Genomic DNA, 19,437 nt, shown 5'->3' with positions numbered 1-19,437 from the left:
GGTAACCTATGGCCCACAGCCCAATCCAAATTTATCTAGCTCACGTTTGCCCGATCACCCTCAGCCACTCCAACATACACCGTTCACTGCTCTAAACTATCAGACTTTGTCATCGGTGGCTCCGGGGAACTATGCATGTGGATTAAACATCCCTCAACAAAGGAAATAATTTGTGGCTATATCAATGCCACCCGTTCCTTTGGAGTCATGAGTGCGTTCAAGCAGAATGTTCACTGAAGTCTCTCCACATCGTTCTCCATAACCTTCTGCCACTGGAAAAATACTCACCCTGGCACTTCCGGGAGCATACTTTGCCCTCAAGATGGGCCTATGACAAGCTGTTCATCAGTGGTGAGTTGTCCCGCTCTTGGTTCCAGGCCACTCACCCACTGGTGAATGTGGAACCGGGCGACCAAAGGGGCGAAGCTTACGGAGCGACCCCGAAGTGCCCCCTCCTCCCCTCCCCTGAGCTGCCACCGCCACCTTCTACCCCCTCTCCCCTGAACCACTCTCTCCCCCACTTCCCTGAGCCGTCCTCTCTCCCCGCTCCCTCAGCCGCTTCCCTCTCCCTCAGCCGCTCCCTCTCCCTGTTCATGAGCTGCCCCAGCTCCCCTGAGCACCCCCTCTCCCTGCTCCCCCCTCTCCCCGCCCCCCCCTCTTCCTGCTCCCCAGAGCACACCCTCTCCCCACTCCCTCCCCCCTTCCTGATCCCTTGAGCCGCTCGAAAAGGTGCAAAGCCAGATGTCCGTGTGCGGGATGCTGCGATGTCCCTTCATCCGACTCCGGCTCCAATCAAAACTCATTTAGCACAGAGCATATTTTGTTCATTCGGAAATGGGATTTACCTCACATAATCGTAGTTCAAAGCACACCTGAGAGTGCAGAGAAATTAAATAAAAGCGGGAGATTTGGATCAAAGGCTGAAGTTGAGAGGAATGCACAATAGCTTCTGCTGAGAAAGATCCAAGATGCTGTATTCGACAAATTTATTTATGTCTGCAGTTTTGCAACAAAAATAGTTACTGATTATTTATAAAATTTCCCGAACTATTTGAAGAATTATTTAAAAGCAACCAAGTTTAAATGACAGTTTGCAGCACTCCACACGCCTGTCTGAAATATCCAGTAAGGGATGATGTTATCACTCCTGCTAAGTAGTTTGTTCTACTGGTGGTAAGATTGATCGCACAACTCCTTGAGGGGCTGTCTTGCTATTGGCTTTCAAACAACAAACAAAATCAAATTTCCCACTGATTGACCTGCTGTCTGTTTTGGGGTTAGTTATTTTCTTTGTGATAAATTTTTCTCCTTTTTGACTTTTATGGTTTTCTTTTTATTTGTGATTTTTGGTGCATTTCCAGATTTGAAGATGCCTTCCCTGACCTGAAACGTATCATTGTTTTTTGGAAGGAATACGGTTGATCTCGTTGCTTGAAATTTTTCCTATAGATGGTTTTTTGATAAATTATTGTCAGTTATGCTCATACATTGTACATACTTCAAGCAGAGGTTATCGAAAACTTCAATTACACAGTTTCTGTGTTTCAATATTTATTTCATTTGATGCAGCCCGCCGTTCAACCACTGACGCACCATCCGGCCCACGCATGGTAAAGGTGTCCCCCACTCCCCCGTGCTCTATATCCTTCATAATTTTGTACATCGCTGCCAATTCTCCCCTCATTCTTCAGGGGAAAAAGTCCTAATTTGTTTAACCTGTCCCTGTAATATGGTTCTTAAAGTTATTTTCTCTAAAGTATATCACTCAGTTGTCTTCTGAGAAAGTTGGAAAAGCTCTTGCAAGCTTTATGTCTGCTGCTAAACACAGCCTAGTAACTCAACCTATTTTAACGTCTCCTTAGAAAATACCAGAGGAACAAGTTGATGACACAAACGGGACACGATTTCCTTTGTGGCCTCGAATGTTGGAAAACTCTCAGACGGATGAGGTGAACAGCAGTAGTGGATGCAGCTCTGTTCCCAATCTCAGAACACTGCGTCTGGTGGCTCCGAAGGAATATCTCCACATGGAAGAAAACCCAGTAAATGAAAATCAAGAGAGGTTGCTTCGCTGTACTCGCTGGAATTTAGGAGAATGAGAGGGGAACTGATAGAAAGGTCTAAAATTATGGAAGGCATAGATAGAATAGAGGTAGGTAAGTTTTTCCCATTGGTAAGGGAGACTAGAACTCAAGGACATAGCCTCAAGATTCAGGGAAATAGATTTACGATGGAGATTAGGAAGAACTGCTTCACCCAGAGGGTGGTGAACCTATGGAATTTGTTGCCCATTGAAGCAGTAGAAGCAACTTCAATAAACCTATTTAAGACAAGGTTGGAGAGATTTTTACATAGTAGGGGAATTAACGGATCTGGGGAAAAGGCAGGTGGGTGGATATAAGCCTATCATCAGACCAGCCGTGATCTCAATGAATAGAGGAGACGGCGCGACGTGCCGGATAGCCTACTCCTGCCCCTATTTCATATGTTCTTATTGCTGGAAACCATCTCTCAAGGTGGAGGAAGAGAGATCCTGAAAAGGAAGGTGAAGTTTAACCTGCTGAAGGGAAGGCAGGGAGGAAATTGGCATCAAAACCGATGACATTGAGTTCTGCTGAAGTCCTGGAAGGAGCACGTGTATTGGAAAAAAGCCGGGATGCAACTGTACGTGACAATTTCATTTGTTGCCAATTCCTTTACCAGTGAATCCCTTACCTTTCCCCGCTATTTTCTTGATTTATCTGTTTCCATCTCAGGTGGTTATTAACCTCCATTACAAGCCTGCTGACCCCCCTCAGCTATCTTGGCTGCTCTTTGTCCCACCCTATCTCCCGTGAGGATTCTTCCATTCTGCCAATTCCTCCATCTCTGCTGGTATTTGTATCACTGAGGAGACTTCCCCTGAAATGCCTTTCTTCCTGAACCAAATGCCTCTACCGCTCCTCATCCATTCCCTGAGCTCTCAGGAGCTCTCAAAGATAGAACAATCATATTAATTCTTTCTTGATTTATTTTTCATAGAATTGGACGAGCAGTAGCGAAGAAATGCATTGCAGTAACTTGGAAGTTGAATGTTTATTTGGGGATGGATAGATGGCATGCTGAGATACATAGTTGTATACCATTTGAAAAGATTACATATAATTTATGGAATAAATTTGAAACTTTTTGAAAGATTTGGGAACCATGTCTTCAAATTGCAGGGATGAGGTTGTAATCACTCAACCTGATTCTTCTGACTCCTTAAAATTAAGATAATGTTTTGGTGATAGTTTTATTTTTTTTAATCTTTGTTTTAATAATATCCAGATGTTTTCTTCTTTCTTTTTTTTTTCTTTTCTTTGGGGCTGAATTATTATTTAGGGGGAGGTGGGGGGGGGGGGTTCAACCACTATGTAGTCCGCACCGATTAAGTGATCTCCTCTAGTCCCACCTACCTGCTCCTTGTCCATAACCCTCCAACTCCTTCACATCCATGCACTTATCCAACCTTTTCTTAAATGACAAAATTGACCCTGCTGCAACCACCTCTTCCGGAAGGTCATTCCACTCAGCCACTGCTCCAAGTGAAGAAGCCCCCTCTCATGTTACTTCTAAATGTTTGCCCCCTAACCCTTAACTTCTGACCCCTTGTTCCAATCTCACCTACCCTCAAGGGGAGGAGCCTATTCACATCTACTCTGTCTATCCCCCTCATAATTTTAAATACCTCTATCAAATCCCCCCTCCACCTTCTACGCTCCAATGAATAAAGACCCAGTCTACTCAATCTTTCTTTGTATTCTAGATACTGCAATCCAGGCAACATTTTCAATAAGACGGTTTATGTGTATGTTTAATGCATATGTGAAAATGTAAATAAATTTTTTTTAAAAGATAGAACAAGAATAAAGTTCTGGTCCTTATCCTCAGTTCCACATTCTCTATAACAACTGTTACCTTAAAAGAGATTCCACTACCAGGCACATCTTCCCCCTCGACTTCTCCGGTTTCCGTTAAAACCACCCCCATCCCCCACCTTCTTCTCCCTGTCTCCTTTCACAGGGCCAAAATCAATTCTCACCTTTCCTCTTATCATATCTAATTAACACCTTTTGACTTTTAGGTCTGGACTCCTCCCCCTCCCATTCTTCCCCTTTTAATCTCTAGTGTGACAGAGTATAGAGATATGTTTTTGGGAGATAAATTGGGAAATAGGTTATATACAAACACTTTAAACAGATCTTATTTGAAATACTGGAGCTCTGCCCGATGCTGGACATATCGGGGCCTCAGAACATTTGCAAGAGCTTTGAAGAGTGCTCAAGAGACTTCACTAATAGATTTGTTGTTTACAAAGGGCAACAAATGAAAGATTTTGTTGGAGTCACAGATTGTCTGGTTTTGCAAGCAGAGAGAGTCAAACAGGTTTTCTCTCATAGAGAGAGAGACAGAGATCACTTGTACAATGTTACAGCCAGCAGAAGTAGCTGGAACTGGAACAGGACAAACTTGCAAGCTTGTAGAATGCCCTTGTGGTTCATGAAAGAGGAGAGGGCTAGTTATCTAATGTTTCACTTGGAAAAAGAGAAACAAAAAGGAACTCTGTGGTGACCTGAAAGAAAGAGGTTATCATCTAGAGAACCCTGAGGGGGCAAGTTTCGTCAGCAAGACACTGAAGGGGCTGATTGAAAAGGAATCAGTTGTGGGTGTCCTGGAACAACAAAACTCTCTCTGAAAACTGATAAGAACCTTCCTGAGCGGCAACCATTTACCTTTCAAGCACCAAAGCCTGGTGAACTTTATAAATGTTAAATTCTGTGCACAGTCTAAGAATTGCCTGCAACCAGTGAACTTGGAGGAATGAGAAGTGAGATTGGACTGTGAACCAAAAACCTTTTCTGAACTTACACACACATTACATACACCTGCGCTTAGAATTAGAAGGGGGTTAAGTTAGGTGAGTTAAGTTAAAGTGTTATTCTCTTTTCATGTTTAAAGATAATTAAAAGCAACTTTTGTTTAAGTAACCATTTGTCTTGGTGAATATCTATTGCTGCTGGGTTTTGGGGTCCTCTGGGCTCATAACACTAGTCATTAATTAAGATGCTTGTACTCGCTTGTACCTTGAAGAAGAGCTCAGGCCTGAAATCTTTACTGGTAATATATCTTTCATAACTTCACACTGTGAGACCGGCTGAGTTCCTCAAGCATTTCAGTGTGCTTTTACATCTTCCCCTCTCCTCCCCTTTAAGCATTACCCAGGGATTCTTCCCTTCCTGACTCCCTGGTGCATCTTCCCTTTCTGCTAACCACCCCCCTCTCCTATTTCTTCTTGCAACCACCTGCAATGCCATATATTAGATCACAGACCAGCAGCAATAGAAATTCGCCAAGACAGCGTTATTTATAAAATAATATTTTTTTATTATTAATTGCTGTAATATAACAAATTATCTACCTTATCTAAACTTAACCCCCAACTATGCACATATAGACGTGTGTGTGTGTGTGTGTGTGTGTGTGTGTGTGTGTCTGGGTGTATTTGTCTGTGTCTGTCTCTGTGTGTGTGCCTGTCTATGTGTGCCTCTATGGGTGTGTGTGTGTTTGTATGTGTCTGTGTCTGTCTGTGTCTATGTATGTGTGCCTGTGTGTGTGTGTGTGTGTATGTGTGTATGTGTGTGTGTGTGTGTGTGTCTGTGTGTGTCTGTGTATGTGTGCCTCTATGGGTGTGTGTATGTGTGCCTGTGTGTGTGTGTGTCTGTCTGTCTGTGTGTGTCTGTGTATGTGTGCCTCTATGGGTGTGTGTGTGTTTGTATGTGTCTGCGTCTGTCTGTCTGTCTGTGTCTATGTATGTGTGCCTGTGTGTGTGTGTGTGTGTGATACCCAAATCATTGCTGCTTAGGCACAATTCTGCAAAGTTGTTCCAAAGTCAGTCTTAGAAATCTAGTGTTGGCACAAAGACTCAAACTGATGTGAAGAAATAATTATGAATGAGGTGGGAAAGACTGAGCTACAGACTGCCGAAACTCATGAAACCTTGTCAAGTTACTTCCAGAGTGAATGTCTGATCACAGGGGAAACAAAACCAGTGAATTTAAAAAAACTTCCAGAGCCCAGATGTGGGTCAATCCAAAATGACCCATCAAAATGGTCACAATCCAAATGCAGTACTTCTCCTGCTTCCAGTACCTTTCCTTTGGCCACGGTGGGGATCAAAAATTCTCCTGACAGGGAGAAACAAACAAATTTGACCATTACCCCACAGAGCCACTCCAGCAGTGTTCCTTCAGATGGCCGCCACTCGAAGTCCTGTTCCTTTAACAGCTGCAGATCACACCGTGCCTGCTCCTTTAAGTATGTCTCTCACATGACTCTTCCTACCTGCGTCCCTGGAAAAGCAACACATTTCCTCTCTTCAAAAGTAGCAAAGATGGTACATGCTGTACGAGTTGTGCCATCTCAGTTCTCTCCACAGTTGTGAATGGTCACAGCTTATACTAGCCCTTAAAATGACAGTCCCTCTAAAATTAAATGCCTCATAATTCATACCTTTCACCTACTCTGCTCCCACCGTCCAGGCCTCCATGCTCTTTCCAGGTGAAGCAGTTGTTTACTTCCAATCTGTTTGCAATGTGGGATCCTTTTCTTTGGAGAAGCCAACGCAGATTGGGTGATCACTTTTTTGGAGCACCTGTATCCAATGTGTGGGGATGACCCTGAGGACCCTGTTGTCTCTCATTTTACTTGTCCATCCCAATCCCACATTAACCTATTGATCTGTGGCCTCCTGCAATGCAAGCTTGAGGAACAACAACTCGTCGTCCTTTTGGGCTCATTATTGAGTTCTGCATCAGGTTTCCATCTGTGATTATGACTGAGCTTGTTTGTTATTTACTTTTTTTTCCTGTGAGTTGGAAATTCTCAGACTAACCTGCCGGGCATATGTTTCTGCTCTACATTTTGCAACTCCTGCACTCCTTTGCCTCGGTTCTCCTCTCATTAACGTTTATGGCATGCTGCTATCAGAGCCTTTTCTTCTCCCCTTCCCAATTCTGACAGAGTCCCTGACCTGAAACATTCACTCTTTCTCTTCCCACAGGTCCAGCCTGACTTGTTGAGTGTTTCTGACCGTTTCTATTACCACTTTCTCGATGGCAAAGGAAATGTGCGGTAGATGTATGTCATGTCCAATGAACGAATGAAAAAAATCATTTGTACTGTGTTCAAGAACCTACTCTGATTACACTGGACAACAAAGATTTTGCTTCCTGAATACTTTGTGATGTATTTTATGGATTTTGGGCAGCTGGTAAAATCACCTTAAATTTTTCCTATCACGTACCGTTTCTTAGATATAGCCTATTTTGTGATTTCCTGTCATATTTTAAGTCCACTCACAAATTGCCCACAAAGCAAGCTGTTTTGTAGCAAGAGGCAATCCTCTCTATAACTCATTGTCTGCAGACATGAAAGGACGTGGTGAATGTAGCATGGAAGGCATTTAAAGGTGTTGAGAATTTTCTTGGCGCCTACGAAGCACCAGCCTACATCCAGCTGATTGACGATGTGCCTCAAGCAGACAAAACCACAAAGTGCAACAAGTAATTGAAATTTATTTTCTGCATTCTCACTTGAACGTCTTCCTTGCTGACCTTGGTGCAGTCAGTGGAAGTTTTCACCAAAATATTGCGACCATGGAAAAGCGGTATCAGGGCAACTGGAATCCATCAGTGGCGGCCGACTATTGCTGGACACTGACATGAGAGGCATCAGATGCTGAGTACAAACAAAAATTAGCGGCAAAACATTTTTAGGTCAGTTGAACTAACGCAATGTGCCAGCGTCCTGATGTGATTAAACAGGCTAAATTCAATACAAGTTAATTTAATGTTTTTCCAATGACTTACGTGATTTAGAAAATCTGAAATTATCTTTGTGTTCAGCTATTGTCTGTCATAATCCCCAATATTTATTTCAGGAAGCAAACTTTTTGAAAAAAGATTATTGTCCAGAGCTGGTGCACTCACATTTGGTAAAGTTTATGTACCACATGTCGAAAGATATGGATTGTCCCCGACCATCTTGAAAACTGAGATTCCTGCACGGCCCTAAAAGCTGCTTGCTGTCCTGGTCATAATTAAGCTGTAATTTGAGCTCTAGTAACATCGAAATGGATGCCTTTGCCATACGTCTAACAAGAGCTGTTCCTTTCCTTTTCTCCTTGGGTTCCTTCAACCCCCATGTTCAGGTCACAAGTAGCGTCAATCAGATTATTACTTAAGTGGTCATGCAGCATGTTGTTCTTCAGAGGGTCTTGGGAGTGCTTGAATTGCAAAAGGTTGGTTTGCAGTTGCAACAGGTCATCAAGAAGGCAAATGAAATGTTGGCCTTTACTGCCAGAGGGACTGAATTTAAGAGCAGGGAAGTTCTGCTGCAACTGGCACAGGGTCCTGGAGAGGCTGCACTGGAGTACGGAGTTCTGGTCTCCTTACTTGAGAAGGCAGTGCAGAGGAGGTTCGCCGGGTTGATTCCAGAGAGGAGGGGGTAGCCTATGAGGAGAGACTGAATTCAGAAGAATGAGAAGGGATCTTATTGAAATTAAAAATTATGCAAGGATTAAGGCAGAAATAAGAGTTATTTCTATTGGTACAAAGGATTAGAAGTGGGAGGGGACATAGGATCAAGGTTCAGAGGAGTAGATTTTGTACAGCAGGAGGAACATTTTACACAGCAAATCTGTGGAATTCTCTGCCCAAGGAAACCGTGGAGGCTGCCTCATTAAGTATATTTATGACAGCTATTTTTTTTTTGCAATATAGGGGAATTGAGGGTTGTGAGGAAAAGGCAGGTAAGTGGTGCTGAGTCCACAGCCAATATCAGCCATGATCTTGAGGAACGCAGAGCCAGATGGCAGACTCCTGCTCTTCTTATTTTCACTGAGAATTACGGAAAGTTAGGTTGAAGGAACAAGCCCCATTATCCGGCACCAGGCATGTCACTTTCTCAGCCCCAGCAATTCATGCGCAACGAGAAAGTTAGTTTTGCGAGCAGCCCAGTCAGCCTATACATAGTACAGTAATTAAAAAAACATGTGGCAGAGCAGCGTTATGGAGGTACTTCTTAAATGTTTACTTTCTTACACTTGGGATTTACAGCAAAGGGCACACAAAGAAAATGATGGTTGACAAAGAATACATTAGAATTAGTATCTTGCTCAGAAACCAACGACAGGCATTAACAATGGAGGGGAAACTATTTAAATGTAGGGGCATTCATCAGTTGCTTAGTTGAGTCTCCTCTGGATCTTCTTCATTCTCCTCAAAGTATTCACCTTCATCAGCTGTGGCATCTTGGTATTGTTGATACTCAGACACCAGATCATTCATGTTGCTCTCTGCTTCTGAGAATTCCATTTCGTCCATTCCTTCGCCGGTAAACCAGTGGAGGAAAGCCTTTCTCCGGAACATGGCAGCAAACTGCTCTGATATCCGCTTGAACAGTTCCTGAATGGCGGTGCTGTTGCCGATAAAGGTGGAGGCCATTTTGAGTCCCCGGGGGGGGATGTCGCACACGGCCACCTTGACGTTGTTGGGGATCCACTCCACAAAGTAGCTGCTGTTCTTACTCTGGATGGCGAGCATCTGTTCGTCGATCTCCTTCATCGACATGGCGCCGCGGAACACGGTGGCCACCGTCAGGTAGCGCCCGTGCCGGGGGTCGCAGGCGGCCATCATGTTCTTGGCGTCAAACATCTGCTGGGTGAGCTCGGAGACGGAGAGGGCACGGTACTGCTGGCTGCCCCGGGCCGTGAGGGGTGCGAAGCCGGGCATAAAGAAGTGGAGCCGAGGGAAGGGCACCATGTTCACAGCTAGCTTCCTCAGATCTGCGTTCAGCTGGCCCGGAAACCTCAGGGAGGTGGTCACCCCACTCATGGTGGCCGACACAAGGTGGTTCAAATCCCCATACGTGGGCGTGGTGAGCTTCAGGGTGCGGAAGCAAATGTCGTACAGTGCCTCGTTGTCGATACAGTAGGTTTCGTCAGTGTTCTCGACCAGCTGGTGCACAGACAAGGTGGCGTTGTAAGGCTCAACCACTGTGTCCGACACTTTGGGGGATGGCATGACACTGAATGTGTTCATTATTCTGTCAGGATATTCCTCGCGGATCTTACTGATCAGCAATGTCCCCATGCCTGAGCCGGTGCCTCCTCCCAGTGAGTGGGTGAGCTGAAACCCTTGGAGGCAGTCACAGTTCTCGCACTCCTTCCTCAGCACATCCATCACAGAATCCACGAGCTCAGCACCTTCTGTGTAGTGGCCTTTGGCCCAGTTGTTTCCTGCGCCTGTCTGACCTAGTAGCCAGAGAGAGAGACAATTACAGGTCAACTCAAATTCATTCTTCTCATATTGCATCAAGCGTGAGTGTTGGGACCATTGAACAAAAACAAGCCCTTTCAACCCATGTAGTTGGACCATGGCTCTCAATACCTCTCCCATCTGTGTACTGTAAGGTAAAACATCATGAGATGGGAATGTGTAGGGAGTTACCCTGTACAAGGCTGTAACAAGAAGGGGAGGTGTCCTTGTACTCCTGTTAGGTAAAACATCATGAGATGGGAATGTACAGGGCTGTAACAAGATGTGAATGCATCCTTGTACTTACAAGATAAGAGAGACATTGATGGATTGAGAGGCAGGAAGCTAGCAGGGAAAGGATAGCAACAGTTTTAGTCATTGGACAAGTAATGATATGATGATGTTCTAAGCACATATCCAAGGGTATAAAAAATCACCATTTTGCTGATAACGGCAGAATGCATTCTCCGACTAACATGGTTGGTCGCAAGTGTTACAATCCGGTAATAAAGAACAAAGAACCCTGATTTCGACTCAGCCTGGTGTTTGTCTCACTCATTCATGAACAAAGCAGACCTAACAGTACCTATCCACATTTTTCTTAAATGTCAAAATTGAGCCAACTCAGCTCATTCCAAACACTCCCCACCCTCTGAGTGAAGAAGTTCCCCCTATTGTTCCCCTTAAATATTTCACCTTTCACCCTTAACCCATGACCTCTAGTTCTTGTCTAACCCACCTCAGTGGAAAAAGCCCACTCCTTTGTGGGACCTTGTCTAAACTCTATGTGGACAACATTAACTGCCTTTCCTTCATCAACTTTCATGGTAACCTCTGGGAAAAAAAAAACACAAGAATGGTTAGTCTTGACATACCTTGCTCAAAGCCATGTTGATTATCGTTAGTTAGTACCTGCCCATCTAAATTCTTCTGTTCATCCAAGAGATTCCAATCTCGAAGATCCCATTTCAGAAGAAGTTGGACTCTTTCCATTCCCGTTTTTCCCATTTCTGCCATTTCCAGGCTATTAGAATACCTTCCAAAATCTCACCCACTACCGATGTCAGTCTCACTGGCCTATAATTAATCTCATGCCTTCTTTTAGCACTCCAAATTTCCTTCTTAAGTGTTTTCTTGCTTTTCTCATACTCTTCAAGGAAGTCACTTGTTCCTTGTAGCCTTATACCTCCTCCTCTTTCTTCTAAACCAGGACCTCAGTATCCCTCGAAAACCATGATTCCCTATGTCTGTTAAAATTTGCCTTTAATAAAGATGGGAGTCGGACTTGGGTGTGGTGATTTCAGAAAGAAGCTGGTCAGATTGGTGTAAGGACAACATGGCGTCAATTATAAATGCAAGATTTGGACTGCTTTGGTATAATTTTTTACACCATTATATTTAACCCAACAAAAGTTACACAGATCGAAAGCCAAAATTTCAGAGACGTGTTTCAGATATGGGACTGAGAGAGGAACTTTTCTACATGCCACATGGTTGTATGTGGAAGTGAGGGCATTTTTGCAAGAAATTGCAGAAAAACCAACCAGGATAACAGGAGTGGCTGTCATGGGCGACCTAGAGCTATATTTATTAGGTAATTTCATGGAAATAAGCGACAAATAGACCAAATATCAAATCTCATTTATAAAAATAGCACTGGCGGTAGCAAAAAAATGTACCGCGATCACTTGGAAGTCCAACTCCTCTCTAGTCATAGCACGACGGACTGAGGAAATGAACAGCTGTATACCTATGTAAAAAACACATAACTTAAGAAACCCCAACCAACCAATTTTCCCTTGCAACCGCTGCAATCGTGTCTGCCTGTCCAGCATTGGACTGGTCAGCCACAAACGAGCCTGCAGCTGACGTGGACTTTTTACCCCCTCCATAAATCTTCGTCCGCGAAGCCAAGCCAAAGAAAAGAAAGAATAAATATAACACTTTTGTAAATGTATGGCAGTCGTACCTGGACCACATAGGGGCTCAGATACAGTAATAAAAAGGAACAATAAAGGGTATAAAGGTAAATATATATATAAAAACATAGTTTCCCCAAATGTACTCTACATACTTAAAATATATGCAAACTCTGACGATAAACGGATCTGTATATATGGAAGGGGGGAGGGGGGAGGGACTGATTTGTTTTTGTTTTGTTTGTTGTGTTTGTAAGAAAAAGTTTAATATATTGTATATTTAAAATGTTACTATGTATATTTTGGAAAAAAAAGATAAAATATTTAAAAAAAATTGCGTTTGATTCTGACAGAAACTTACAAACTCCGTACTCTCAAAATTTCATATTTGAAGGCCTTCCACTTACAAGCATTCCTTTGCCGGAAAAGCATACTTGCCAGATCCTTTCTGATTCCATCAAAATTGCCTTTTTCCCCATTTAAAATCTCATCCTGAGGACCAGACCTATCCCTTGCCATGTTGGGATTACGATCGCTGGATCCAGTGTTCCCTTACTCACACGTTCTTCGCCTCCCCCGTCTCGTTCCCTAATAGGAGATCCAGTATTACATTCTCTCTAGTTGTGACCTCTATATATTGATTAAGAAAACTTTCCTGAACATATTTGACAAATACAAACCAATCCAGCCCTTTTAGAGTAGGGGAATCCCAGTCAATATGGGAAAGTTATATTTATTCTATCATAACATTGTTTCTGCAATTGTTTGCTGTCTCTCTACAAATCTGCTCCTCTAATTCCCGCTAATTAATGGGAGATCTATAATCCCATTAACGTGTTTATCCCCCTCTCATTCCTCAGTTCTACCCCTATGGCCTCAGTAAATGAACCCTCCTGTCTCAGCACAGCTGTAACATTTTCCCTGACTAGCAGTGCCGCCCCCTTCCCCTTTCATCCCTCCCTCAACTATTGAGTCCAAAACCACAGAACCCTGGAACATAGAGTTGCCAGTCCTGCCCCTCCTGCAACAATTTCACTGATGGCCACAATGCCATAACTCCACGTGCTGATCCACACTCTAAGCTCGTCCGCCTTTCCTACAATACTACTTGCATTGAAATAGACACAACTCAGAAAATATCCTAGAACCCCATAAATTCTTTTTATTGATACTTATCTTGGTTCGCTACTTATATATGCCGTTTCTGTGCAGGGTGTATCGCGTGTCTGTGTGTGTGCACTATGGCCAGGAGACGCGCTGTTTCGTCAGGTTGTATATGTACAATCAGAGGACAATAAACGAACATTATTCCCACCATGCACAATCTTTTGATTCCTATCTTTGTACACAGGTTTAACAAGCTCTTTTTCTGCAACCATTCCACTATCTCTCATCCCCATCCCCCGCAACTCTTGTTTAATCCCTGGAGATCATGGAAGCATTTAAAATCACAAGTGTTCCACCCGCTTCCTTCTTTATTAAACTTTAAGAAACCCAAGTTTTAAGTGTTTTCGGTTGCACTTCAAAATGCTACAAACAACACACAGAAATAAAAGGAGCTTTCATCAGTCAAAATGTGGAGTTCAAGTGTCGGGGTTGTTACAAGTCCAGAGGACCCCAAAACCCAGCAGCAATAGATAGGCACCACGACAAAGCGTAACTTAAACAAAAGTTGCTTTTAATTATCTTTGGACATGAAAATAGAATCAAACTTTAACTTATCTCTATTGATTCACTTAACCTACTTAACCCCCTAAGCGCACGTGTGTGTAATGCATGTGTAAATTCAGCAAAGTTCTTTGGTTCACAGTCCAATCTCACTGGTTGTAGGCCATTCTTGTACTGTGCACAGAAGTTAACATTAATAAAGTTCACCAGGCTTTAGTGCTTAACAGGCAAATGGTTACCACTCAGAAGGATTCTTGTTGGTCTTTCTTGTTTCAGGTCACCACAGAGTTCCTTCCTGTTTCTCCTATTCCAAGGGAAACACCGGACAGTCAGTCCTCTGCTTTGACCAGGCCGACTTCCAAAGCTTGCCAGTTTGTCCCTCTGGAACCAATGTCTGTGTCTTTCCTCTCTCTCTCAGTCCCTCCTCTCTGAGAGCAAAGCCTGCTTTTTTATCCCCTTTGCTCTCTGTCTGCAAAGATCACATGACCCTCCAGACAGCAAGTTCTGTTTTCCAGACAAAGCTGCTATTGCCTGTTGTTACATCTGTTGCATTTTTTAAATGTCAGTCCATCACGAGTCTGAGCCCTCTTGCAAAAGCTCCTGCAAAAATTCTGTTTTAAAGTGTTTGTGTGTGACCTGCTCTAACAAACCTTTCCCAATTTATCTCCCAAACACTTCTCTATACTCTGTCACAGGGTGCCCTGATTCAGCTGGAAGAGACAGTGATGGCCAGACAGTTCTGATTGCCTGGCTATAGGATTAAGCTAGAAAGGGTGCAGAAAGGATGTTCTCAGGTTGGGAGGACTTGCGTTATAAGGAGAGGTGCATTTTTTCCCCCTGAAGCATAGAATGCTGAGCAGTCACCTTATAATGGAATATGAGAAGATGAATGATGACAGTCTTTCCCCCCCCCCCCCCACCCCAGTCAAAAACTAAAGGACACAGATTGAAGGTGAGAGGGGAAAGATCTAAAGAGGTTCTCAGGGGCACATTTTCAAGTGGAGTGTGGTGGGTAAGTGGAACAAACTGTCAGTGGAAGTGAGAGAGGGGTTGTGCAGTCACAAAGTTCAAGCTTATTATCATCCGATTGCACCAGTAACAACACGACAAAACAGCATTTCACAACATTTAAAATATTTTTGGAGAGGATAGGAATGGTTTAGATAAGAGGGATATGGACCAAATGCAGGCAAAATGGACGAGCACAGACTGGGAATTGGGCCAAAAGACCTATTTCTGTGCTGTTTTATTGTTTTTGAAAAGTATTTCCAAATGTATGGAGGCTACAGGCAGTGCAGGGCGAAGCAGTGGACACAGTGAACGAACCGGATGTTACAGGGTCCCTCACATCAGTCAAAGGTTGAATCCATGGCACAAAGGTGCTAGAGAAAGTCAGCAGGTCACACAGCATCCAGAGGAAGTAAAAGCCAGGATTCCCGATGAAGAGCAAAGGCCTGAAACGCCAGTTTATTCCCTATGAATGCAGTGTGACCTGCTGACTTGTGTGTATTGTACTTGACCTCAGCTCCTGAGAGTTCGTTGGTAAGCTCAAAGGTAGAAGACCATAAGCCACAAGAGTCTTCCTCACCATTTCAATCAGGACCTGATCCATTTTCCCACCCAGCCCCACTTCCTGACCTCCTTCCCATAACCTTTGATACCCTGGCTAATCAAGAACCTTCTTCCTTAATACACCCAATGATCTGGCCTCCATAACTACTTGTGGCAACAAATTCCATAGATTCACCTCCCTCTGGCTAGAGAAATTACTCTGTTCTGAGTGGATGCCCTTAAATCCTGAAGTTGTGCCTTTTTGCACCATGGGAAACAACCTTTCTACATCTACTTTGTCAAGCCTTTCATCGTTTGAAATGTTTCAATGAGATCCCCCCCTCATTCTCCTAAATTCCAACGTCCAGGCCAAGAGCCATCAACCTTACTTTCCACAAATAACCTTTGGAATGTGGAAGGCGACAAGAACACCCGGGAAAACCCATACGGTCTCAAGGGGAACACCAAAATTCCACACAGATAGCACCAGAGGTCAGAACTGAAGCCAAGCTGAAAAGAAATGGTGGCACTGCTGGAGGTGGGACAATGGCAGCGATGCCACTGGTGTGGACCATGGTAAACGAGAAGAGGAGGCTCAGCCATCCTTCACGGGATTCTACTGCTTAGTTCAACCACCCACATCTCTGTACATACTTCAAACAGCCTATTAAAGGAATATATTCTTAAACCTGCGAGGTCTGGACCCAAGCTGGCAGCTTCCTGTGTTAGGCAGTGGCCTTGAGAGGTTGCAGACTCCAGAGAAGCACAGGACTGGCACAGGGCACCAGAAAACGGGGAGATTTGAGAAGGAGAAGCTTAGGAGATAACCTTGTTTGATGGTGACCACGGCGACGACCAGTGTGTGTGGCCCCTGCGGCTGAAGAACACACAGGCAGCAAGCTGTTGGTGACCTGAGGTGAGGAACCCATGCAACTTGAGATCAAAGGACTCAGATCAGGCTGCAGTGGCTGGAGACTGGCTGAAGGGGTGACAGGTATCGGAACCTAGTTGCGAGGGGGTGCTGAGGGCTTCCCAATTGTGTCAAAGGCTTGAATCCGGAGCTCGGGTTGCCAATAGTTTGGACTGAAGTCTGTGTGGCTTCAGAGGCTGCGGGAGCAGAGGAGGTGAATCCACGGTTGCTCAGTGACTCCGGAGAGATCCTCTTTTGCTTCTCTTTCTCTGACTGTTAAGGGGCACTGGTTAATTTCTGCTGATGGCAAATCTTTGGCTGCCTTTTGTAATATTACACCTGTTTTATTACATGAAAATCTGGAGCTGCTGCACAGGATCATCTCACTGCCTCGTGCCCTATCCCAGCACAGTGAGGGATCAGCTGCATGAGTGACAACTGGCGGCTGATTTCTTTTTTCCCCCATTTGGTTGTGCTGTTACGCTTCTCCTTAGCTAATCCCTGCTCATTCATGGCCCTGACAATAAACTGTAGAGTGAGCTGAACGAGGCTTGCAACCACACCGCTGAATTAACTGAACAATTCCAATATGCCTGCATCAGCCTCACTGTAGTCAGCAGGCCAGGGTGATCCACTGATGAGAAAAGAGCTGAGATCACTCCTGACGCATCACCTCATTTTACTGTCCAACTGGAAAGAGCCTCGTGTTTGCTTAACCCCTCCAACACTGCTTGTGAAACCAAGGGAAGCTAACGCCATGAATGGAACAGGGGAATCAGATTTAACATCCTGGGGCAAAAATAAACGAGCGGGGAAAAGTCATTTAATTCATGAATAAAACACAGAAGTCTGTGACTGAAGCAAAAATACAACGTTGGAGAAACTCAGCAGGCCAAACTGTGTACTTTATAGAGCAAAGAGAAAGACGCAGAGCCAACGTTTCAGGCTTGAGCCTTTCATCCTTATCTTTGCTCTTTAAAGTACACTGACTTGCTGAGTTTCTCCAGCATCCTGTTCTTACTCCCATAAAGATACATAACCAATGTTTCAGGCTTGTGCCCTTCATCAAGATATAAGCAAAATGTAGCCAGGTGGCCGGTGTTCGAACGCCTGCTGACATTTTGCTCATACCTTGATGAAGGGCTCACGCCCAAAACGTTGGTTATACATCTTTATCTTTGCTATAGATTTGGCAGAAGAGAAAACCCATTTGCAGGAGAAGGCAACTGATGTAATTATTCTCCTAAAGGACATCATATTCACTTCAGGGACAGTTTGATGATTCTATCTGGAGGTTATCTTCCCTGGGGAACACTGGGGACAGAAACGGTTTAGCTCTCTCGCAGCCAGTAAGACTTGGCCAGTGCTGTCGAGAGGATTGAAGAGAGCAACCCTGAGCTGTAATTTACAGCAGTGGGGTTGAAGTCTAAAGAGGTGGAGCTCCTTTGCTCTGCTACTTTCAAATATAGGCATCTGCACAAGACGACAACATTACATCGCTCCAAAGGAACGATGCAGTTAAAATAAATTATTACTTTTGCTTACATTCAAGAACATTGAGGCCTTGACCCGTGTCTGTTCAGTATGCTTTTGAGAGAATGTATTTTTAAAATCTGTCAGACTTGGGTGCTCCAGCTGCAACAGATTTCTTCACTCTCCATGGACCACTAAGGGGAGGGGGGGTGGCAGTTGGATTGTCTCCAGGCTGCCTTACACATACCAGATGTCAAAGACTTCGTTCGATTGCAAGAACCTTTCCCACCAACATCCACCCCGCCCCCACCCCCACCCCTGTAAATACAGCTCAGAGTTGCTCTCCAATCCTCTCGACAGCACTGGTAACGTCTCACTGGTGGCGAGAGAGCTAAACAGTTTCTATCTGCGTCAGCCAACTGATCGAACACAGAACATTACAGGATCTTTCAGCCCACAACGTGGTGTCAACTTATATAAACCTATTCCACAACAATCTGCTCCTTCCCTACCTCACATCCATAACCCTCTATTTTTTCTTACATCCATGTCCCTATTGTACCAACCTCCACCACCATCCCACCGCAATGCATTCCAGGCACCCACGACTCTCTGTGTCAAAATCGTACACCTGATATCTCCCCTAAACTTTCATTTACTCATTTTAAACTGATGTCCTCTGGTATTTGCTACTGTCGCCCCAGGAAAAAGTTGATGGTTGATCTCCCTATCTACGCCTCTCATAATAACTCTTTGTTCAAAACAGTATTTCCCAAGTCCAGGAACTTCGAATCTTGGGTACAAAAGGCCAAGTAGTTCTGGAAATGAATTTGTCATTCTATTTGCTTCATTAACTGCAAGATTTTCCTTGTTGACACTTTGTATACAATCAACTTTGTTCTTAAGGATAATCAGCGTTTTGGACCAGAGACCTTTTCCAAGGTATGAGCCAAAAACAGGTCTGAATAAAACAGTGGAGGGGGGGTGGAAGGGGAGGAGCACGGGCTAACAGGCAAGAAGTCATAGGTGGATATGGGCTCGTGGGCAGAAGAGAGAAAAGCTAAAGCACAACTTCAGGATGAAAGGGCATCTGCTGGTGGTAAATTTGGGAAATTTGTTGCCGCAGGCAGTTGTGGAGGCCAGGTCATGAGGTGCTTATAAGACATCTCAATCTCTGGTTCTTGATTAGCCAGGGAATCAGAGAGAATGCTGGACAGTGGGGCTGAGGGAAGAAAAAATTCATCAGCTCATGATTGAATTGGGGGGGCAGGTCTTGCAGAGCGTCACACCTGCTTTGCTTTACATCTGGAGGTATCCCAGACAGGACATTAGGAACATTAACCCTTTGCTTACACAAAGAGGAGATGGAGGGGCTCAGCAGGTCAGGCCATATATCCATGGAGAGAAATGGTCAGTCAGCAGGTCAGGCCGAATCCATGGAGAGAAATGGTCAGTCAGCAGGTCAGGCCGTATATCCATGGCGAGAAATGGTCAGTCAGCAGGTCAGGCCGTATATCCATGGCGAGAAATGGTCAGTCAGCAGGTCAGGCCGCATCCATGGAGAAAAATGGCCAGTCAA

At 44.3% G+C, this 19,437-nt stretch overlaps 1 protein-coding gene across 1 annotated transcript in view; it reads right to left on the bottom strand.

Moving 5' to 3' along the window:
• Window positions 1-9,087: 9,087 nt before the first annotated feature.
• The window catches only part of LOC138755801 (tubulin beta-6 chain-like), a 69,528-nt gene continuing 59,178 nt past the window's right edge, over window positions 9,088-19,437 (bottom strand). The window contains exon 2 of the mRNA XM_069922432.1: window positions 9,088-10,333. Within this exon, the coding sequence (XP_069778533.1) occupies window positions 9,258-10,262 (1,005 nt within the window). The 5' untranslated portion in view covers window positions 10,263-10,333 and the 3' untranslated portion in view covers window positions 9,088-9,257. The remainder of the gene's footprint in view (window positions 10,334-19,437) is intronic.

The sequence above is a fragment of the Narcine bancroftii genome, chromosome 2, assembly GCF_036971445.1.
Source record: "Narcine bancroftii isolate sNarBan1 chromosome 2, sNarBan1.hap1, whole genome shotgun sequence".
NCBI lineage: Eukaryota > Metazoa > Chordata > Chondrichthyes > Torpediniformes > Narcinidae > Narcine > Narcine bancroftii.
This window is presented reverse-complemented; position numbering and strand designations above follow the sequence as displayed.